This window comes from Tribolium madens, unplaced genomic scaffold, assembly GCF_015345945.1.
Source record: "Tribolium madens isolate multiple individuals breed KSU strain unplaced genomic scaffold, Tmad_KSU_1.1 Scaffold_2;HRSCAF=44;Tcas5.2_LGX, whole genome shotgun sequence".
Lineage (NCBI taxonomy): Eukaryota > Metazoa > Arthropoda > Insecta > Coleoptera > Tenebrionidae > Tribolium > Tribolium madens.
This window is the reverse complement of record NW_025400995.1, coordinates 5,943,562-5,967,474: the sequence shown is the minus strand read 5'-3', so window position 1 is coordinate 5,967,474 and position 23,913 is coordinate 5,943,562. Positions and strand designations below refer to the sequence as shown.

The window sequence follows — 23,913 nt, the reverse complement described above, 5'->3', positions numbered from 1 at the left end:
ATTCTCACTATTTGCACCTCGGTGAAGGTAGCAATTTGCTATGTAATTGTAAAACACAATAAGAAAGTGTAATAGTTTTTAATTTTTAACAAAACAACAAGCTACAATTAGAATTTGAATAAATAACGCGACACACAAGTCAATTTATTGAACAAAAATCCCAAAACTTTATAATTTCAGTCACTTTTTGTTGTTTATTCGAACCTTATTATAAAAGACAAAATAATTCTTTTTGATTTCTGTTCAATTGTACCAATAGTAGGTAGATATAAGAAAGAAAGCAAAGTGTATGTTGTTTTATTTCTCTAATACAAATTTTGTTTTTATTGTTTTTGTGAGCAAAACTGTTAGTGTGTTAGTTAGTGTTAGATAAAATTCTAGGAAAATACAACAAACATTAAACATTTGTAGTTTAGGCAACCAATAATACAGATACCTCATGATGCTGTATATTGTGAATTGTTGCAAGTTAAGTCGACTGTTAGCGTTTGGCTTGTGGGTGTTTGAGGAATTACAAGGTGGGTAGTGTAGAGGCGGGTTCAAAGATGGCGTTGGTCGTTTAGTGTGTTTACAAGCGACCAGCGGCATTCTATTTTGAGTAGAGTAGCATGTTATGCATGTTATGTTCAAATAGACAGTGTACAAATCGTTTTGTTCGTGGTAGCGTTCGCAACAATTCTTAACGAACATTCACGTATTTCGAATTACTTACTGATTTTAAATGGCAACATTGTCTGAAATGCATTTATGCTTGATTACTCCTCATTAAATGTTTTTCCGAGTTAACAACAAAACATAACTTTGAGTTTGGACGTGATACGTGAAAGTAGTTATTTTTATGTGAAGACGGTTTTAGAATTTGCCAGTTTGTTTCTTGATATACCGGCTCTTTATCTTGTAATGATGGATGAAAATGAACAAGAATTGAAATCACCAATCAAAAGGCTGGGATCTACAAGAAAACTTTTGGTTTTTAACAGTGAGTACACCTGTCTATTTATCACCTTTTTAATCGAATTTTCGAAATAACACCACTTTTATACCCAACGTGTCCAAAAGGATGCAACGGAATTTTCTTTATTTTTTTAATATTTAAATTTTCTGTAAAAGTCGTTACTCAAGGCTAAGGTATTGCAACAATAACCTTTTACCTGGAGCCGTTATACTATTCAATCTCTGGCTTATACATATCAATAAATATATACAATCTTTGGGAAACCACAAAGATGTGTTTTTAAAAATATTTTTAACGTTCTAATAAATTTGCGAGCAGGCGAATTGAATTAATCCCACTCATTTCAGATTTAACTCAATTTTATTTTTTACCGTTGCCGTTCTGAATTTTAAAACAATCAAATTTGAATTAATGTCGTTATAAAACAATGCAGTTAAAACATTTTACCCGAATCCTGACGTAAACAATTCTTCATAAACAGGATATTAGAAGTTGCTATTAAATCAATAATATTTATTAATAGTATTTTTGCAAAACATGCATATTTTCGATTTCCGAATTTCGACCAAGGTCACACTAAGAAATTCTTGTCAGGGTACCTGAGGTGGTATAAATGACGTCATACTATAAAAAATACAAGAAAATTCAACTTTTAACTTTGTTATCAGAGTTTATGTTATGAGTGAAAATTATGCAAGATGTCTCAAATCTCAAATGCCTGAACTTGAACTTGTAAACATTTAAAACATATAACAAGATAAGCGAATAAAGTAAAGGTGTTAAATAACATTGGACTGTTTGAATCTTAAATAATATTTTTAGTATCCAGTCACAAATTATCGACTCCGGCGAAAAAGCCGTAAAATTTTTATTGTATTATAAATTTGAACGAGCCATCTCGTGGGTTGATGTTGATATTTTAATAATTGGGTTCAATGTTGGATATTTTATGACGGTTATAGCCGATAATAAAGCCCTTGTAGGTCAAATGTAGCGCCATAGACGTGCACTCTGATTGGTTGATTTGTGTCCATTCTAGCGTCCGAATTAAGCTTAGACGTGACTTTTGAGTCAAATAGCGTAATAATCGCATTATACATGCGACTTCATCTCGTACCCAGATTCCAGAAAAAGATTCAACGGCGCCGCTTTGGTGCGCCTGTAACACGAAACTAAAAATTTAACATACAATGGGGTGTGCTTGATTGAAGGGTGGATTAGTGTAACGAGATGGAGCCGATTTTTTTAATTATTTTTTAATTATTCTCGTAAAGGGAGACTGAATTGAAACTCAGATCAGCAGGTTTTAGATTTACCAAAACCCTTCATTAAAACTGGATGTCTTTTAAGTGACAAGCGGGGTGGTAATATTTAAAACATGAATACCAACATATGCACTTTACACTTAATTATTATTTGATGTTTTCAAAGAAGAATTGTGAATATATGCACCTGCTGTTCTTTTAATTATTTTTTACTACGTGTTATTGAAAACATTCAGCGAAATGGATCAAGTAAGATGACCATGACTACCAATTACCAATTGTCATTAATAACGTTAGCCCACGAGTTGTAAAGCGTACATAATGTAACAACCGATAAAAATAATTTATTTGGTTCAGTTATTGAAAAATGCAAGTGAATGGGGTTTAAGATTCAGATCAGAATTTGTTTGCAGATAATTATGCTACAACGTAATGTGTAAACATTATCTTTGTTGTGAAATAAATAATTGTAAGGAAAATTGCTAAATTCCGATGACAGTTTGCTGCTTAGGTAAATTTACTTAACGTTAAAAATTTGAGGTTGAAAAATGAGGCAAAAATTCCGTTATTATTATTGTACCAGAAAGAAATTGTTATGCAACAATGCCAATATTTATTATTTTTGTTTTGCTGTCCTTCACAACACCGTTGATATTTCATGTCGTTTACTAATTGAAGGAAAGCCAAGAGTAGGGGTTGATGTTTGTACTGACGGTGAAGTTTTCTCGAGGGGACGAATAATTCAATCGATATCGTCACTCATCCTTTGTCTTGTACACCATGAATTAGTTATAGACCAAGTTAAAATGTAAATTATAAAATTATTTTCATTTTATGAGAGATGCTGCGTTTTAAACAACGGAAGTGCTCTTTTTATAAAGGACTTTATCACTCCAATCTGTTGCAGCAATCAGACATGGCTGGAGAATTTCGACTGAAAACAACTTGCTTCTAATTTAAAATGCAGACAGTTTTTTTCTACGAAAAGGGCTTGTTTGAAGTTTTAACCCATATGGACAACACGTGACAATTTCGGCGTGGCATTAATCTTTGTTAAATTTATATTTTGTGTTGATGTGCGTTCAACCGGATTAAGGCTCATCACTCTGTTGTAGACAAGGACCAATTTCTTTATTAAACATCATTGTACAATTTAATATTTGTCTGTGTGAAATGTCGCCCCGAAAACTCTCTGGGAAATAATCACTTATTAATTATACACTTGATGACTGTTAGTAAAAGCTTTTATTGAATTCAAGAACGCACTCTCCAAAATTGATATCCCGCAAGGTTTCAATCGAGGCGTAACAGAAATAATTCCTTCTAGGTGATTCAATTTTTTGTAGGCACCCATTATATTTTTAAAATGTGTAGTGGGTAATTTTTCAACAATTGCCAACAACGTCAGATAATGTTGATTCATTTTGTATAAATAGATTTTTGAAATCGTGCGAAGTTAATGAGTGTTAATTAAGTATTTAAGATTATGTTTCCTTCAATCTTTTATTATAAGGATGCTATTTGCACAATCAGGTAATAGATGGTTAAGTCATGATTTCGTGGTTTGTGCAACTGCTGCGTATCGTTCAGCGATCTAGATTTTTCCGTAGTTTACGTTATTTTTGTGTGGAACATTCTGGGACGGTTGGAAATATTTGAAAATTAATAATCAAAACAATCTCTCGAAGCGGATAGGTCTTTCATGCCTGGGTTGCCTGCTGTTTGTTTCGTACGCCAATGCGTTTATCGGACGGACTCCTGTCTTGTTTTCAACAAACATGAAACATATTTCTGTAGGAAGGTTTTTTTTGAGTCTTGAGTAACACAAGCAGCAGTCGTCTTGTCTTATCTCTTTTTATCGGTGTCTAGTTGGTGGTAACAAGTCCGATTCGGAAGTTTGTTTAATAGTTTTTCACTTAGATGAGGAAATAATATATCGTAAGTTGATTGCTGTCAGATTCGAATTGAAACACATGACCCTTGTAGTATTTAATGGTATAGGAAATGGTTGTTTAAGTCATCAAGCTCATTATACGCACTCTGTACGGGGATGTGGTTTTCCTTACTAATTCACGATTTAGTTTTTTTAGTCATTGTTCTAGTGTCGTGCGGTTAGGTCGATATGAAGCAGTCTCGCGCTCACAAAAGCACCAAGTGCGACTGGACGGAAGGTAATAATAATAAATAATTTTAATTTTCTTAACATTAAACAAACAAATCTCAATTACCTCATTAAAAGGGCAAACATAGTCGTGCTTCAAAATGGATGTTTGTTTATCAATAAACCGCTATTAAAGTGAGAAGAAGTCTCATTAAACTTGCACTTATTGTATTATCACTCGATGTTTATTCATAAATCATTAAACGTTTTATTTGTGTTAACGGAGGAGTAACTTGATCCTCTCCAGCTCTTAATCGTATCAATATGTTGCTGTTACTTATAAAAAGTAGCATCATATTATGTTTGCTTTTTAGTAGCTTTCAACCCGAGCGGTTGTCTTATCTTGACACAAATTGAGTATAACCAAACAGGAAACCAGTATAAATAAAACTGATGCAAACATGACTTTGGCGAATTCATAATTGACATCACAGACAATTATTTACAAAGCATTTTTTAATTGTTTTATTGTTTAAGTGGATTTTGAGCACTTATTTCGCTTTATTGCATTTATGACTGCATATGCATTTTCTTCGTAGGCGTTCCAGTCATGCAGTCGACTATACTAGATGTGCGAAAAAATAATAAACAATAGTTCAACGGTTTTATCTTCAGTTTTAAGTAAAAAACACCTCGCTTTATATTTTTTTTATCCTTAATTCTTTTCATTCAATCCATTCCTGTGTGTATAGTTTAATCAACTGATGTAAAGCCTAAAGTATGCGATACATCTGGCAATTGTTAATGATAATTAATTATACAAAAAATTCTCCTAATCACATTCTGTGCTTAGACAACATAACAAAACTTTGTTATACTTATAAGCAACAATAAAAGTGTTGCTGTAACAATAAATATGTGAATCATTGTATGGTTACATATTTTGTTGAAAATCTGCAGTTGTCTGGGAAAAATGCGGTTTTCATTGTTTCAATTAACAAAAAGAAGATGCTGGTTCAGTGGCGTATCCAAACTTTATTTTTGAGGGAGAGGGGCAAGCTGTAAATTAAAACTTTAAATACAATGTAGTTATCTTTAAAGTTTTTTGCGAATGCTTTTTCATATTATTAAAACAAAATAAAGTTAAACACCAAAAAAACTTTACTTTTTTATAAACTTTACAGAAAACGTAAAGTAAATGTAGAATTTGTTTTATTGATTTTGATTCTGTTCTGCTTTAAATGGTTTCAATATCTTTAGGATGTAATAAAATCGAATAGATATACGTTTATTATACAAATTAATCAATCCACAATCACCGCTTTGTTGGGGGAGTGGGGAGGGGTAACACGCTGATTTGGTCTTATAGGTACACCAGTTATTATTTTTAGCATTAACATTTGATAAATAATAAACTATTTAAATTATTATACCTAGCTTTTGAATTTTATTTGGGGTCGTACTATTTTTCTTGGCACATACTGTGTTTTCAGAAAATATTTCGGTCATTGTAAAACTTGTTTGTTTTAGAATGTAAAGTGTTCCAAAAATGTCGGATCAACTGTACTCAACTAAGATGTAGCTTATGTAAAATCTCATAGAACAATATTTTTCATTTCTGCTAAAAATCTCTGAACAATTGGTTCAACGTTTATGGTACACCTGTTTTTATATTGTTTGTTATGAGTAAAGTAAAAAAAATAACGTAAAATTCATTCAAGTAATTATAATTTGATCGCATAGCACACCCTGACACAGTCGTGTCAATAAAAAAAATATTCAATTTTATTAAATAGCTGTTTAGTCAATTTCCAGGCCACAGAAATTTTTAAACAAACAATTCAATTTTGGCAAATTTAATAATGTGAAATGACTTTCCATTTCATTATATTTCTAAAATTAAATTTTTTATAAAACAAAATATTGTACCACTTTTCGTTTTATTCAAAGATTGTGGTTTAGGTTTTTGTATAACATATTCCGACATATTCCATATTGAATCGAGGCAGTTTTTAGGTTTTGGCTGATTACTTCCTCTGCATTTTGCACATATGGTTGATCAAAAGGTAAAATTGTAAACTTATTAAAAACATTTTTGTTTGGCGAATTCACTTCAGTAATTTCCTCATTTTGATTACATTTATTGTTATATACACGAGTGGTTTTGTTTTTGTGCAAATTGCTGGATTACTTAAAATGTTAATTTAATTTCAAACATGCGAAGCAGAAATATTTGAAAAATAAATTTCGAATTTTTTCTCTCTCAGATTTGATTGTTTTGTTTTATAACCGAAAGGTCAGTAGTGCCTTCGGAGATTTACAGAATCGTTTATTTAGCTTTGGATAATATGTTGAATCTCATAAGAGCTAAGTATGAAGCAACTATATGCGTGGAACCCTACAGTAATCGAACTTAATGGAATCGTTTCAATCAAATTAATTCAATGTGTTGTTTTTGCTAGATGCGTCTAATTCGCAACAACATTTTATTTAAAAATTTTCTTAACAAAGGAGGCGTTTTCATTTTTTTACATGAAAATCTGTATTATAGTATTGTTTTACATTTTCTAGAAGTACAATGAACAATAATGATAATAATTTATTGATTTTCTTAGTTTTATAGCATTATTTCTTTTGTTTGTAGTACATTGAAAAAAACTATAATTTATATTCGAAAATAATTATTTATTATGAAGTTTGATTTCCGGTTAAATCGGATGTACTTCAAAGACTTAAAGTCATTGAACTCTTAAGAAAATTTGTTTATTTCCTGTATAAAGTTTTCTTCCGTGGGCGTCGAATTTACTTTAAAATCTTAATACAGTTGTAATTTAATTGGGCTGTTAACAAGAGGAAATCTACCATATTTTTGCATTGAAACTTCCAACTATCATGAAAAATAAGTAAATTGGCGCAGTATCGTTATTTTTACCAGTGACAAGAGAGAAGAGTCGGCAGAATCATTGTTATTTATTTAGTTTAGTTATTTCTGCTGCTTCTGTTATTTCAGGTGTCGATGATCTTCTGTTTCTATTTTTTTCATCAGTTCTATTTTTTCTGTAATAAATATAGAATGAATTGGTAAATTATCGAAATGATGAAGCAAGAGGTTTTCACATGTGAAGCCTCGTGAGAATAAACGAAAAATTTCTTTCTTCCTACCGTGTGGAGCACATTAGCTTTAGGTAGTAAAAGTGAATTTTAAGTATTTTACTCGTTTTACTTTAAACAAATTTTAATATTTTAGAACATTTAAAAACTTATTAATGAGAAATGGTATTATTCGAGTTTTGTAATCGTTTGAGCGAATAATAGTCATTATATGCGAGTAGAACATTTTTTTTGTCTACGTCTATTAAATATTTTTGATTTTTGATTAAATTTTTTACCAAAAGAAGAAGTTGACATTTCAGTTTATGTAGATATTTAAAAAATTCAGTAACTAATGAGTATCAATACATTTGATGTAATGACAATGTGTGGTATCACACATTGTTATTATTATTATTCTGTAATACAAAAAAAAAACTAACAGTAAAAAAACGAAAGTAGTAAATGTAGTAGGTATATTACAATAAAAAGAGTAAAGAAAGTAGTACATGTTGAAAGTTGCAATATGCTTTAAGTTGTTTAATTAATGTTGGGAAATAATATGCATTTTATCTTTAAATTAAAAGTAAAGTGTTTGTCATTTTGGAGTATCTCAGATTGTAAACAAATCTCTTTCAACTGAAATGCTTTAATTTTGGATTATTAAAAAAAATACAGAAATGCAATAGAAAATCTAAGGTATTTTTGACATTATAAGAATGCACCAAAAATGACCTTATAAAAAAAGACCAGGCAATTGCAGATATATATTGAGAGTAATCATTATACGATGTGCAGGTGGTTAGGTTTTTGTTGTTACAAATTTAAGCTAGAATATTCAATTTTAAGACATATATTGAAAAATACTATGTAAGGGATGCGTTTTTTAATGGGTTTTTCTTAATATTTCAGAATAAATAAAATTACACAATTTGGTTACACACCTAAGCGAATTCAAAGATCATAATTATTATGTTGACATTGTTAATCATGGGCGCTCTAACTGGAGGGGTATAGGGTAATTTTAAATTTTAATGCTCTTTATGGTTTGTAACATAAATTTTAAATTGATTTTACTTAAAAAAAAAAAGGTAAGTTTTATCGGAACAACTCAAGAGAACTCTTTTTGTGAGAAACTATGGAATTTAGAATTTTGTTTCTGAAAGTGACAAGAAACTACAACCTACAACCAGAATAGTTAGGGTACTTTTTACCCTAAAACCCTCCAATGTGGGACGCCCCTTATAAAAAATAAATATCTAAAATGGTTACTGAAATATTGGAAAAAACCCATTAAAAACGCACCCTTTTCATGGGGTGAAGCTCCTTCTACATGTTTATAGGAAACTTTTGTCTTAAAATTGAATATTCTATCATTTGTTACAATTTAGAACAATAAAAACGAAAGATCCTATATATTTTTTAATTAAGCAGGAGCAATATCATTTCCAATGGGTGTTTTTCAGTCAAAATGTAATTCGCTTCGATGCACCCCTTTAGTCGGCGCGCAATACTTATAAAATGGAAGAATATTACTTTTATTTTAGATAAATGAAACAAAGCGTAGGAGAATTTCTGAAGATTGTCGGAAAACATATAATTCGTGATGCGTTCTTCCAATTTTTTCGCTATCAGTGTCGATATCGTTAATGTTAGTCACGGTTCGTCGATTGGGCAATTTGCGCGTAAACGACAGTGGCTCATAACTAGATGGTGCAATTAGGGTAAATTGGCCATCGCGGAAAGAGTGTAGACATTAATTCGAACGAATGAACATTTTGAATGGTTGTCGCCCAAGCCCATCGGCCCATTGGGCCCCCCCCAGCCCCAAGGGTGTCTGTCTCTGCCGTCTGATGGGACAAGGACAAGTCTGAAGGTGCGCGGCGCAGACGCCATACTGTTCCGTTTTTGGCCGGGTTTATACCCCACCAGTTGTGTTGCGATGCTACATCGCAACTCGACTTACTCTATCTATTACCTTGCCTACAGCGGAAAGTGTAGATTCGGAACGAGCACCGATGTAGTATTAGCTAGTTGTTGGATTTTTATTTATAGAACCCACGTGCAACCGGCTCGATGTGTTTTATTTATACTGTGTTTCGGTTTTTTTCTACTAATTTACCTCCTTCCGTTGTTTCCATTCGATAAATGCCAGCAGAAATAAGACTGATTTTCGTGTGAGTGCGCAACACGCAGCATCCCCAACGATGTTCCAGTGCATCATCCAACAAAAGAATGGCTGGATTCACCCCCATAACACAGAAACCAAAGATGTTTTCCCAGGTTTGAAACTCTTTCATTGATTGTTTTACTCCAACACCCCCAAAAGACCTTTTTTCCGAATGGTTAAAGAGCCGCAATTAATACGTTTCGGATGTCAACAAAGGAAATCATCTATAAAGTGCTCATTCATTTTCCGGTTTCAAACTTTCTACGTTCGGATTTTATTTCATGTTAGAAAAAAATATATATCACTTCCTGCGACATTAGAAACTCGTGTTTCTATCTGTAGCTCTAGATTCATGATACATCATGAAACCCCTATGGAGGGTAATGCAAATGATGGCACCCTCTTGTAATCAATGAAGATTTATTGGTTGCATTAGATTGAATTATGTTTCTTGATTAAAAATTACACTGGAAGGATGTTTACATGTTTGGCTTTAATTGCAACAATTTGCAAAATTCTTGAGTATGGTATGCAGGTGTATAGTCAGCTAGTCGCGAGTACCAAAGTTGAACGCCTTCCACAATATAGCTATAGGCCACAACAGTTAGTTCTTTCCGAGAGCAGTTATTACAATAAGAAAGTTGCTTTGTCAATTTTAGACAATTATATCAAAATCATTTATCTTTTGAACAATACTTTGAGTTTTGTGTGTTGTGGTTTGTGAACCATGTCGGAACTTCGAGTTTTTTACGAGGTGATTCAGTTGGATTTTTAACTAATAGGGGGGAAATAGATTAAGATAGAATTTATTTTTGCTGCATCTGCGCCTACGACCATATGAGACTTTATATGACTCATTCGGACTATGTTTAGATTCAAACTACCCTAAGGATTTCCTTTCGTATAGACAAGTGAGTTCCTTTGTTAAATACACAACGATCAAAGAATACGGAAATTAAAAATCACGCCAAGAATTGATAAGTTTTATCAGTAAATGATGGCGTCGAGAGTTTTAGATGATCCAAAAGCTATTCAAATAACTTATCTCTTGCCAAAAATACGTTTTTTACAGTTTGTAGCATTTTTAATCTTATTTCTAAATATGATTTCTAATTAAAAGTATTGTTTTTTTGTAATCACACAACTTTTATACAAAATTCTTTTGCTTAGAGAAAAAAGTTGAAGTTTCAACAAGTAATTAAAACTAAAAACACTTTAATCTGCTTCTTTAAAATGGCCTCCAAGGCGATGACAATTTTCTAATTTTTGGTTTGTGTCTAGCAGCTGAAAGTGATATTTCTCAACAATTTTGGCAAAACTTTGGCATTGTTTCCTCAATTAGAGGCGTCGCCGTCGAATGAAGGTCGATGCAGTTGATTCGTTTCGCCTTGTGGATGCAATTTTCCCCAACAATTGTCTCAATAGTATGATGACAGACACTATTGCAAATTAGTTCAACAACCTTTAACGTATTTGTTTTTATTGCGGTAAATTACCATAACAGTATCAGCGTACACAGTATACATACAAGGACATAAGTAGTTGTGATTTTGTAATTAAATATGTTTATGAGAAACACAGATTATGTTATTTTAAGTAATTACAAATTGTTAGTAGTTGTAGTTAAAAATTGTTTAATTGCTTGTGGTAGTGTTTATTATGAGTTGGTTGACCAACCTCCTAATCCACTTTAAGTGAGTGTAGACGAATCGCGTCGAACTTGACCTCTCCGAGGTGAAAAATTAATGAATTTTGACTATACCATTGATGCTTCATTAGTGCTTTTCATCTGTCGATGGTTTTCACTTATGTCGACAGCAGATTTATAGAGTGATTTTAACAATGGGAAAATCTGTTAGACACGATGAAACTGGTTGTTACAGTTGGAAGACTCACACACCTATTACTCTGCGATTGTTAATGGAAATATCAGGTTCAAATTTGATGCAAATCGATGTTTTTATTTTAGTTGCTTTATGTAGGTGGTGAATCATTATTATTATCTTTAACTAGAATTAAATATTTGCTGATTAATTTTGTAAATATGATGTGTAATAGTTGCAGTAGGTAACCACCACAAATTCCTAAAATCTCAGCTAATATATTGTGATAAGTTTAAATTTTATTTAGTTGTAATCTAATGTTAGAAGTCTGTAATTTAAATTAACATCTGAGCTGTTTTGTGGTATAAAACCAGTCACGCTCAAATAGCAATTTTTTTCAGGTTGGTTATTATTCCACTACTAAGTAGTGGAAGTAGGCACATAATAACTAAAATTGGTCAAAAAATTTTTTAGACTTAACATACTTTAATTGTTGACAGCATCATTACAAAATTTAGATGTCTTTATTAAAATAATTTTTAGATGTATTAACTTTTAGATCGTTTGTAGTTTAATTTTTTGAAGGCAATGTTTAATTATGTACTTGTATTACTTCTTTTTCTGGAGCCTATTATTTAAGTTTACAAAATTAAAACAGAATCCCTTAGATATGAGAATTTACTTAGTTTATCTTGTTGTGTGTTTCATTCGATTTAATCTCAAATAAATATAATGTACTTCGTTGGTAAATTGCAAGTTTTGAGATTTTGATAGATAGCAATGTAATTAAAGTGTGAAAGACAGATTGCAAGATTCATTTTTAGCATGGCGTTTCTGTGAAATAAGCTACGAAATTGTACCGACTGTGAAGTTAAAAACATAATCCCATCTCAGTTCAGATGGTTTTCATTTTATGATAATTTCAATAAAAAATGACCTTACAGATGATCTTAGGAAGTTGATAGCGCAATGAGAATTTGGTTTAAAATACAGTTAAGCGGCTACAAATATTCGATGTATTATTTATAAATAATCTTGATCAATTCACTTCGTTGTTTTATGATCTTCATTGATGAAATATCTCTTTATTATAATAATTCAGTGGTTTTTAAAGTTAGAGGTCTTCATATGGATGTCAACAACAATTTGTTGTTTTACTCGTATGTAATCACAACCAAATTATATGAAATCCACTACATGCGTAATTAAATTGTTAAATTCAAGCTGACCTCACTGTTTTTTAATGTGCTCTGTTGCGAGTGAGTCCTTGACTTTTGGTACATTTTAATTGAGTTGATGAGATGCAGTCTAAGTTCTCTTCCTCCTAGAAAACTTGAAGGTACAAAGAATGTAATTTTAATGGAAAAGAAGGAAACAATTTGATTTGCTCTTGTTTTATTAAAATTTTATTGAAATTTGACAAGACATGATTCCCGGAAGTCATGCTCTATCGGACTAGTACATTGTAGTTGAGTATTCCAGGCCATCGATTTTTGAAACAACCGACATTTCTCGCTTATTTATAATTGTGACTGGAGACAAATTGAGTTTAATTAACGAGGAATTTCGTTTAATAAAACGAATTTGTTTCTTGGAAATATTGGAAAAGTTCTCAACACTTTTGACAGGTGCTAAGAGCAGCGGCCACATGTTTCCTGCAAATTTGCTTTATTTAATTATGATAATGATTTTACTTTCACGGCAGTCACTTGTATAGGAAGATTGTATAAAAAGGCGTAAAAATAATGATCTGTTTAGATAAAATGTGTATTCGTTAAGTAGAAAGCGAAAAAGATGATCTTTCTAATGTCATGCTGCACTGCATAAAATTAACAATCACTCCTAATAAGCGAATGAAATTTTTGCATTCTTATTGTAATAGTGCGTTAATGCACGATAACTATTTATCTAAACAGAAATTACGAGGAGAGTGAAGCCGTAAATTTATTCTGACAACCAACCGGTTTCGAGAGGATTCTTGCCGGTTCAGCATCTTCCAATCTTACTAACCGAATTATTTTTGACAATATTGAGGGTTAGAACGAGACTAGCGTGTTATTCATCTTAACACGTGTAGTATTGATTTTGTTTATATTGTAACAAGTTGTGTATATACAATTAAATGATTGATTAGCATACTTAATTGGTTCTATGAGTATAAGAATATTTGTTGCGGATGTAATAAAAGTTGATTTAGCGATCGGAGGTATTTATTCGTAATCTGCTACACTAATGAATGGAACGAAATGGATCAATAAAAGTTTGAATGAAAATGGAAATTTCTTTTATTGTAGAGATGGCACATTAACTTTTGCCATTAGTGATATTTTTATCTTTCGAGGAATGAATGGAAGTAATTATAAAAACCGATTCGTTATCTAGCCAGCTATGTCAAAGTTCTTTTTTTCAAATCTTAATTCAACCCTACATAATACTAGATAAGCTTTTGTGTGGGTTATCTCAGATTTCACGAGTAGTATTTCATTTGCTGCAAGGAAATACTAAACTCCAGAAATAGCACCCTTCTAATCCTATTTTTAGAGTGATTTGTTTGTGTAGGCTGTAGGGTGTTCTAGATCAGCCGAATTGTGCGTTGATCTCAATGAGAATTTTTCCTAGTCATTAGTAAAGAAAACTGGGCTGCTTGGAATTTCCTCCAGGTGGACAAAGCGAGTTGTTTTTCGAAGCAGCATTCTCTTCTAAGCGCAATTAATTTAGCGTGTAATAGAGATAAATTCTAGTGGAAAACACAAGGGTCAAAGGCCGGAAAACTTATTTTTGTAATGTTAATTCACGTCAAAAACCACAACCAACTTTGATTCAATTCACGTAGCAAGCGGGACCAGTTTTTAGAGCTAGAATTTTGACAGACTCTTCTACCTGAAGCTGAGGGGCTATTGTGAGGTTGCTCCCCTGAGTCTCTTGCATCACAATCGCGTGATCAAGCCTCGATAATGTCTACATGACATCAAAGCAGTTGTCCTTAACTAACAGGAAAACTTTAACTTAGCCCTGTGACATTTCAATGGCACATTGTTTCCAAACTGACTCGCCTGCATTGCGTTTTAACGCACTCACCCGCTAATGACTTGAAAAAATCAATAAAAAAAGGTTGTAATGCTGGAATTAAATAACTACCACTTAACCGAACCTAAAACTTCTCACAAATCGAGCCTCGGATTACAACAGGTACTAATTTAAAAATAGTTTACGTTCATTTGATGAACAAATCCATCATTTTCCTTGCATGTTGTCTGATAATTACCAAAGTGTTCTCAAAAACGCGTCTTATTGCGATGATAAATAAATCATAAGGCATACCCGCTGTATAATTATTTAAACATCGCGGTGCAGAGATCTTTTATTTCTCTGAAAGCGGTTGGATTAAATATTTATAAGACGTTTTGTTTTTCTAATTTCTCTTCGATCGCGGGACTATGCTATCCATTGTAAGTGACTTCTTTTATACTCACTCATAAAAATCATTAAACCATCGTTCAAAATCTAGTATACCTCATCATCTAAAGCCGGATATCGATACTTTTCTCTATGCTTTCAAGAAGTTGCTATATGTAACATATGGTAGTCTACGTATTGTGTGCTCTAAATTCTACCTCTGAGTTTGATTTTTATAATAAAAACTTATTCGCAGATATTTTTAGTGCAAAATTTACACCACACCTTGCATCACTTGTTTAGACGTCAAATGTCACGTTTTTCTGTATCATCAAAAATAGTAACGTTGTGGTTTGTTTTAAACGAAGTGTTGAGTAATAATCACATGCACTACGCCTATTACCCTACGGATCAATGCCAACTGATGAGTAAAACTCAAATTTTATTTTTCGCAAGTTTCACAAATGAAATAAACTTTTATTTCGTTTTATGTATCAGTTTCATGTGAAGAGTTGTAAACGAGGTAATTTGCTTCAGTCTATTTACTCCATTCACTAGATCGTGGATTAGCAGATCTGAATATTAAAGTACTGAGACGAACATCCGTCACAGATATTTCAATTTTTAATAAAACTTATCTAATCTATGAACGATAAAAATACATTTTTCATGGTAATCTTTTTGCTAAATAAACTGAACAAAGATCCAGTGACAATTTAAATGATTTGCAGAATGCTATCCCTACACTGTCATTGGGTTGATAAATGGGCGAGTTTAAATAAAAGTTTTATTAAACAATAAAATTGCAAGTTGGGAAACGATTTCTCGCAAATTGATGAAATGAGGATAGCGTTGTTATATAATTTTTGTTGGAAGATGTTAGAACATCAGGAAGTTTTGTTCAGATTGATTTCCTTGTGAAAAGAAGAGAATACACTCAGAATTTTCATAATTTTATACAAATATTTCTACAAACGTTTCGCTTACTAGTGACGTATAATCAATCAATCAAAAACAATTGAATGTTTGACATTGACTGCCAAAACAAAGAACAATTTGAAAAATCGAAAACGCAAAGCAAGACTGTAGGATTTGTCGTTATCATATTGCGATTTAGTTTAATTTTTAGGCCGGTCATTGGCCTTTATTAATTTATCTCCTAATAAGTAGATACAATAAGTGGAGAATAACCAAAAATACGTTTACCGTTAAAGTTCTTCATATATCTGAGATTTGCAAGAGTTGCGAGTATCAATTATAAATAAATATAATCGAAAACGGAACTTTGTTGTATTGATACAGAATTACGTGTTAGTAGTGTTATCGCCGCTTTGAAACAAGTCTTTGTTAATTGCAAGAACAGCAAAAAATCATTTAATGATTTACGAAAGACGAGTTCAGAGATTATCTTTAAGGACGTTGAGAACTTGTAATGATTTGGTTTTAATTAAGTGAAAAATTAGATATTAATATTAAAATTACCACAACACAAACGTACACACAATCCTCGGAAGCGGTAACGTGTTTCCTTCATGAATAATAAAAAACTTGGGGATCACAAGAGTGTGTTCAGAAAACGAATGCTATGAGCATTGCCAATTTATTAGCGTTATTACTTATAGTAACAATAATAACCTGCGTAAGTGGCTTGTTAATGGCCAATGTGAGTTGAAATACGCAAGTGGGGCGATAAGTAAAAACTACGCCACATTCATATTTTTACATTTATTATGCTAATTTAGGACTCGTCCTAGTTGGAGATTATGTTGTACCTAAACCTTGTATCTCTTTTAATGTTTAAACAATGATTTCAACAGTACGGAATTTGTGTGTTAAATATTATTTTATTATTTTAATACATGTTTTCTTTTTCTTTTAGATATCCGTTTGCAACTTAACGAGCAGTTGCGATGTTTAGATATGCGTATGGAAGCCCAAGTCGCTCTAGTAACGGAGTTGCAAGATTTTTTCCGGCGGAGAGGTGAACTAGAACTCGACTATTCGAAAAATTTAGATAAACTAGCGAAAAGCTTGCAGCTTAGACACAAAGAACAAAAGCAAAAGTGATTGTTGTAAACTAGTTGTCGCTTGTTAATTAATTGTTTTGCTCGTAGAAGAGAACAATGGCCTTTATTTTCGAGTTATACGTGTTGGCAACAATTAGTAACACAGACTAAAAATTTAAGCAGGGATCATGTAGCTTTATCTGAAGTTTATTCGACGCATTTAGTCTCCAGACTATCGCAAGTCATGGAGGATGTCCAGAGAATATATAAGAGGGTAAGATTGAGGATTTAGCTAGTAGTGATAGGATCAGTGTAAATGTTTTGATATATTTTAGTGTCGGGAAATCGGATACGAGACACATGAAGAGATACTACGTGTCTTGCACGAGCTTCACACAACAATGAAAACATATCACAGTTATCAGGCGGAACTACGCCAAGCGGAGGCAAAGTTAAAATCAGCCGAAACTCAAAGATCGAAATTAGAACAGTCTCTTTCCCAGGATAAATTAGATAGGTCGAAAAAATACAAGTTGATGGAAAAAGAAGTGATGAAGGTAATTTTTCTTAGCGTTATTTTGGCCTGTTTGATGTTTATTTACATTTTTTTGAAGCGTAAAAACAAATACACAGATGCAAAATTGAAAGCTCTCAAAGCCAGAAACGAGTATATTTTATGTTTAGAGGCTTCCAACACAACAATTCATAAATATTTCGTTGATGATTTATCCGATCTCATTGATGTAAGTTCATTGTTTAGTTTGTTTGTCTTAAAATAATATAACAATGAAATTCTTCAGTGTATGGATTTTGGTTTTCACAATTGTATATCTCGGGCGCTTTTGATGCACGTAACCGCGGAAGAAGGAAGGCAAAGATCTGTACAGAATGGTTTAGACACCCTATCTGCATGCATTAATTCTCTAGACTCTCGATTAGACAAACAGCGATTCCTTGAATACAACCACACGGCGTTCATGATTCCGAAAAAATTGGAATTCCAAGGACAAAAACAGGAAGAGGTCGGTACTGAGCAAAATTACTGATCGTTATCATTAAATTGGAAATTTATTTTAAAGCCTGCTGAACCAGAAATCCAAAAAGTTCTACATCAAGAAATGGAGAGTCGATTACGCCAGTTGCAACAAAGGGTAACTTCGTTAAGAACTGAATCTGAAGAGGTGTGGAAGACTCTTGAAACTGCCGAATCCACCTTGCTGGAAATGTTGAATGCTAAAGATTACGATTGTAGTGGATATTTTGGGGAAAATGCGATGCCAGCCAGCAAACCACCGGAAACTGTCTCTATTAAATTAAGGGCAGACCGACAAGAGACTGAAGAATTTTATTTAACGGTAAGTCAGAACGCAAAATCTTTGCAATGACACTAATAACATAATAACATTAAACATCTGCAATTGTGCTCTATAATTATCTCATCACATCGCCATGGGAAATTTGACACTGACTTGTCAAATTAAATTCACATTTAAAACGCACAATACAATTTTTTAATTATTGACGGCCCTGATTTTTTTCCTTCTGTGATTATGATATTCTAAGCATTTTATTTTTATTTATGAAGTGGTAACAATACGTTTAATATATTTACATCAATAAGTGAAGATTTCTTAATTTCAAATACAAACAAGCGAAAATGTTTGAATTGCCGAAATTCAGGTCGCTCGGAAAATGTTTGAATAGAAAATCAATTAAACACTGAAAATTTATGTTTGTACAGTTATAATCGACCTCCAGAAACTAATTATAAAGTAATTTTATGGTGGTTATCCCCCAGGACTAGAATAGGAAATGGCCCAACAATTTTATTTGATACTGTAAATGTGGGTGGCATTGCCTATTTGTGTAGAAACTGTTTCAAATGCAAATTGCTTACATAATAAAACAGTTTTTAATTAATACAAATTAGATGACATTGCGACTAATTATATTACAGCATTACAATGATTTTTTACAGAAATTCAGAGAATATTTATTGGGATCAACAAAAATAGCTCGCCTAGATGCCAAACAAGAGTACATAAGACAATCGTTGCTGTCTGAAGCACCCGACTACTGTAGTACCCTTAAACCGGTTGTGAAAACTCCTCGCCGAAAAAGAATCGGTCGACTTCAAATGAGTGGCCAACCAAAATTGTTTGGTGGTTCGTTAGAAGAGTATTTGGAAGCAACAAATCAAGACATTCCTTTAATTATGAAGTCTTGCATTAGAGTTATTAATTTATACGGTAGTTAACTGGTCTGCAATTAGTTAAGGAAACTTAATCCTTCATTTGTAGGTTTACACCATCAGGGTATTTTTAGAGTATCAGGATCTCAAGTTGAAATAAATAACTTTAGGGAGTGGTTTGAAAGGGGCGAAGATCCCCTTGCTGATATGACAGACGCATCTGATATCAACAGTGTGGCGGGAGTTTTGAAATTGTATTTGAGGGAATTGCGCGAACCCCTCTTCCCTATTATTTATTTCGAACAATTCATGGAGCTTGCACGTAAATCTTAAGGTTTTATTGTAATTCCTCAATATGATTCGACTTTTTAGAATTAGAATCTAAGCGGGAATTCATTGTTAGAATGAAGGAACTAATCAATAGTTTACCAAGAACTGTGATAGTTGTGATGAGGTACCTTTTCGCCTTCCTAAACCAGTAAGTGATGCATGAGTTGTAATTCATCAAATGTATTTTCGTCCTTGTAGCTTGTCAGAATTTTCTGACGAGAACATGATGGATCCTTATAACCTAGCCATTTGTTTTGGACCCACTTTAGTACCAGTTCCTGACGACAAGGACCAAGTTCAGTATCAGAACCAAGTTAACGAACTTATTAAGAATATTATAATGTTTAATGAAGAAATTTTTCCTAACGATGGTGGCACTGTCTACGAAAAATATATATCCCCTGAACCCGATGACCAGTATGTTTTTCGCCATTTTTGTCCATTTTACCACGATTTTGTTATAGTGATGTTGGAGATTTGCCATCTGATCAGGTGCCAGAAGACCTGGATTCCGAAGTATACCCATCTGAAGATGGTCCGTATTACATATTTTTCACTTCTGTAATACAAATTGATTTTTTCAGATTCAGAAAACATGGAAGCAACGGCACAATTTGATTTTATTGCAAGATCTGATCGAGAATTGTCGCTTAAGAAAGGTGACACTGTAACATTATATTCTCAAGTGTCAAATGATTGGTGGAAAGGATCAGTGAAAGGACAAGAAGGGTTAATTCCAGATAAATATATATCTTTAAAAATGAAGTGAGATTATTTGTTTTATTTTCATTCGGGTTATTTATGACTAGTTTCTTCAGAGATGATGACCGAGAGAAACTGGAAAACCTCAAGTCCAGTTCGTCTGAAGAGTCCATGCGGCGTAGAGTCTCCAGTTCGAACGATTCGATGTTATCTGAAAGTTCCGTTTCTGCTAGTAATTCGCCATTAGTGCAGTGCGCCCCTGTAACATGGACAAACGTATCAGACATGAACGAATCAATCTCATCAGAAAACAACTCAGTAATTTTAAACCAGACGAGAGAGGTATTGGAAACTACTGTCTAGTGTGCACGTGTTTAGCTAAATGCCATGTCGCAAATTTTGATTATGATTTTTAATAAGTTTGTTATTGCCTAATGCTATGCATTGCGTAAGTATTTCTTAACATACAGTACTAGGACTCTTGAAAATCTAATACTTTATAAATTCATGTACACAATGATCTCATTTATGTTACAAAGTAAGTTGTCTAACGTGTGACTTTACTAGTATCTTGTAATTTTGTATTTGTTTTGTGCATGTAATTGTTTTATTTTATGTGTTGTCTCGTAAATGTTTAAAGCATGCGCATGCGTTTTTGTGTATCAGTTTTTAGATTTTAAATTTTGTGATTCAATTACCTATTTGTATATAATTTGAATAAGGTGCAGGTATTGTTTCAAGTTTCAAGCAATTGTATCGACATGTATGCATGGATTTATTAAAAAAATAAATGTTTCGTAAAATATTTGTCTAAGTGTCACATCTAAAACGTTTTCGAAATTGCAATAGGCTCAAACAATGTGTTTTATTATAATCCCAGTTATGACTTGTGTACATGAATTTATTTGTATCTGAGTTATTTTGTAGATGTACTGGGTTGAATAGAACACAGTGTTGTAGTATTTTTCCACTTTATTATTTTATTTTATTTTTGTTGATTTCATAGTACATTTGCTAGACTACAATCCCAGACTGCGAATTTTAAAGGTGAGCACTTCGCATGTATTGGTGTTTTCATTTGTTTGCATGCGCATTACTAAGCACATTAACACCAAGTAACAGCACTTCTTAGTGGTTTAGGTGATAATGCTAGACTTTAAGCCATCAAACATGAACCTATTTTAAGTAAAATCAGTGGTAATAGAGACAGTCATGTGACTACTGTCGTTTTATAGTTTTATCCCGAATTACTATTTCATTGATTCATTGATATTCAGTGTTGAATGATTACTGTTCGAGACTAATTCCCTTCATTTCTTTAAATTTATCTCTGTATATAATGTTAAATGTGTGAAACATGAGGAAGCCGTGACTTACGATTTGTTTTTGTTTCAGAATGGACACAGCCGTCTTAAATCCTTGGACATATCTTTAGAATCGCATTTGTTGAATCGAATTCGTGATCCTGTCGTCACGATAAATGTGAATCAAACCACCCCTCAAAATATCACAATTAACGGTTCTCCTATAATGTTAGCCCGAAAACTAGAGAAGAGCGAAACGGTTCCAGAGATGGGAAAATCGGACTCTGAAAGTGTCGAACTTCGCAACAAGTCGGAAATCGACGAATCGAATTTAAATTTTAGTCAGAATCGCGAACAATGGCAAAGACGAGCGGTTTCACAGTCGCATATCCATGTATCTCAGTCTCAAACGTTAAAAGCGAACCGAAATTCCGAATCTTTCTTACAAAGACAAAATCACACTCCTGATCTAGTTATGGATCTCCCATTAGTTGGTAATTCGAGTCCGAAAGAAACCACGAAGAAGTCCATATCAGTATCGAGTAATTTGAGTTCAGAAGGCTCAATCAGCGATGACAGTAAGTCGTTGGAAAGCCCTCAAGGGCCCGAAAGTCCCGATATGCAAACCGCCGCTGAGCGATTCGCCAAACAAAATCAATGTACGCTAAAGAAAAACACCAAGGTTCATGTTGATAGTAGCGATCTTAGTGCTGATCCGAATTTGATAACGATTACTAGTCCCATGCCTGAACGTAAGTATGCGACGATCGGGAGTGCGACGACGACGACTTTCAAACCACAGCTCAAAGCGAAACCTCCAGTGCTCAAGAAACCTGCGTTTTCGGTATCGTTGTCGACAGTCTCAAGCGAAGTACGAAAAGACCAACCAGATCTTCCCACGTAAATTATATGTAACTCAGATGTTGAAGACAATAATGGTATACTGATTAGAGAGGTTGGAGCCGTTATTTTATATAGAAATGTTCTTTTGTAATGAAAGTCTGTAACCAATATTTCTCTGGATGTTGACAAATTTGTGTTTTAGATTTTTAATCGAGTCGGTTGTCAGAAACAAATGCATTGAATGTGGTGCTTATGTGTATGAATTGTATTGTACCTAAAAATATAAAATTTAAACGCATTGATTTGATCTATTTTTAAACAGTTTGTGTTGGGCTGATTTGATATTGTTAACTGGAATTTTACATTTAAACGGACGATTTTTTTAATGAGACTGATAACGATATTTAACGGTTTAGATGTAAATTAGAAAAATAATCAAAAAGTACTTAGACAGGGTGTGTGTAAAAGATTGTTTATATATATTTTTTTTGTTAGACTGATTCAAGCATATATATTCATGTGATGTAGCATACGTACATATTTATACAATGTGAAGTTTTAATGGACTCGTGAATTTATTAATTACACCAATTTATGAATTATATTCATCGGTGCCTACCTAGATATAAAAACTGATTTGTTTATGGTCTTATCATTTACATCGAATTATCTATTTTACATGTTTTATATTAAGTACGAATATTGTGTATTCTTTTAAGTCCTTGCCTTATATTAGCAAAGAGTGAAAATTAGAATAAGTTAACGCCATTCACCAACTCATCAAATTAATTTTAACATGTAATACTCCGCAAACATTTTAATCACGGAAACCCGTTTGCTGAGTGCTGTGGCTCTTAATATTCAATGTATAAAAATATATATTAATCTCCAAATATACGTTATTATGCACAACATGATTTTTATTCTTCCTTGTATGTTTTTAATTCTGAAGACTGCCATATCAAGACGCCTCAAAATTAATTCATTTGCAAGAAAATCGTTACTCTCATACTTGAGTGTTTTTTCTTAAGTGTAATAATTATTTAAAACTGCTTTTTCTAAAACGTAAAATAAATTATGTCGAAATTTTTGAACTGATATTGAAGAAATATGTGTTGATCTTGCGATTAATATATCAGGTGTAACAGAAATAATTACATTAATTTTAACCACATGTAGAACTTGTCAAATGCAAAATTTTTTGTAAAACAATGAGCCGTTCAGTTTTTTTTTCACCTTTTGACCTGTGTAGAAATAATTATTGCCGTTTTAATGTCGAGTTTGGACGGTATTGTTTACGTTTGGTTAATTTTTCATAACTCAATTTATTAATAAATTTTGGTGGTGACATTGTACGTGGAAATTGTAATACCGTTTCATAAATTTGATGGAAACTGTTCGAAATGTATTTTTTGAGGTACTGTTAAGTGCAGTGACTGAGAACACGGATTAGATCAAAATAAACAAATTAATGCGTTACTTATTACTTTTCCGTGTTGCACAAAGCATGCAAGCCAAGCAGTAATCGTTTATCAATAAATAATTAGTATTTGTGTAATTTCGTTAAAACAATTATTCAAGCACTGTTATTGCATACAAACTTAATTAATGTTATTTTATTGTTTAAGTAATAATTATTAATTAAAAAAGGAGGACTGTTTTTCTAACAAAATTTGTATTCAATTTTACAATGAGGATGTTTACAAATAAAATTAAAAGGAACGATAATAATTACTT

General features: G+C 32.5%; 1 protein-coding gene across 5 annotated transcripts; it reads left to right on the top strand.

Annotated features, from left to right (window-relative positions):
* Nucleotides 1–581: 581 nt before the first annotated feature.
* LOC123006537 (SLIT-ROBO Rho GTPase-activating protein 1-like) lies at nucleotides 582–23,088 on the top strand. 5 transcript variants are annotated; one of them, XM_044401087.1, is made up of 15 exons: nucleotides 582–979; nucleotides 16,680–16,863; nucleotides 16,915–17,080; nucleotides 17,142–17,363; nucleotides 17,421–17,549; nucleotides 17,607–17,828; nucleotides 17,886–18,161; nucleotides 18,785–19,055; nucleotides 19,107–19,319; nucleotides 19,370–19,475; nucleotides 19,526–19,744; nucleotides 19,792–19,862; nucleotides 19,912–20,092; nucleotides 20,146–20,371; nucleotides 21,425–23,088. In XM_044401087.1, the coding sequence occupies exons 1-15, from the start codon at nucleotides 901–903 to the stop codon at nucleotides 22,235–22,237; spliced, it is 3,378 nt and encodes a 1,125-aa protein (XP_044257022.1). In that variant the 5' UTR covers nucleotides 582–900; the 3' UTR covers nucleotides 22,238–23,088. The 5 variants fall into 5 exon arrangements, with proteins under 5 accessions (XP_044257022.1, XP_044257020.1, XP_044257024.1 ...); XM_044401085.1 differs by having other exon boundaries at nucleotides 20,137–20,371; XM_044401089.1 differs by lacking the exon at nucleotides 582–979 and adding an exon at nucleotides 4,282–4,391 and having other exon boundaries at nucleotides 20,137–20,371.
* Nucleotides 23,089–23,913: the final 825 nt, after the last annotated feature.

Excerpts from the sequence above, each read along its gene's own strand:
- LOC123006537 (XM_044401085.1), top strand. The coding sequence starts at position 901 with ATGATGGATGAAAATGAACAAGAATTGAAATCACCAATCAAAAGGCTG. Across the intron at positions 17,550-17,606 it reads ATTTATCCGATCTCATTGAT|TGTATGGATTTTGGTTTTCA; the intron begins GTAAGTTCATTG and ends GAAATTCTTCAG. Across the intron at positions 18,162-18,784 it reads CTGAAGAATTTTATTTAACG|AAATTCAGAGAATATTTATT; the intron begins GTAAGTCAGAAC and ends GATTTTTTACAG.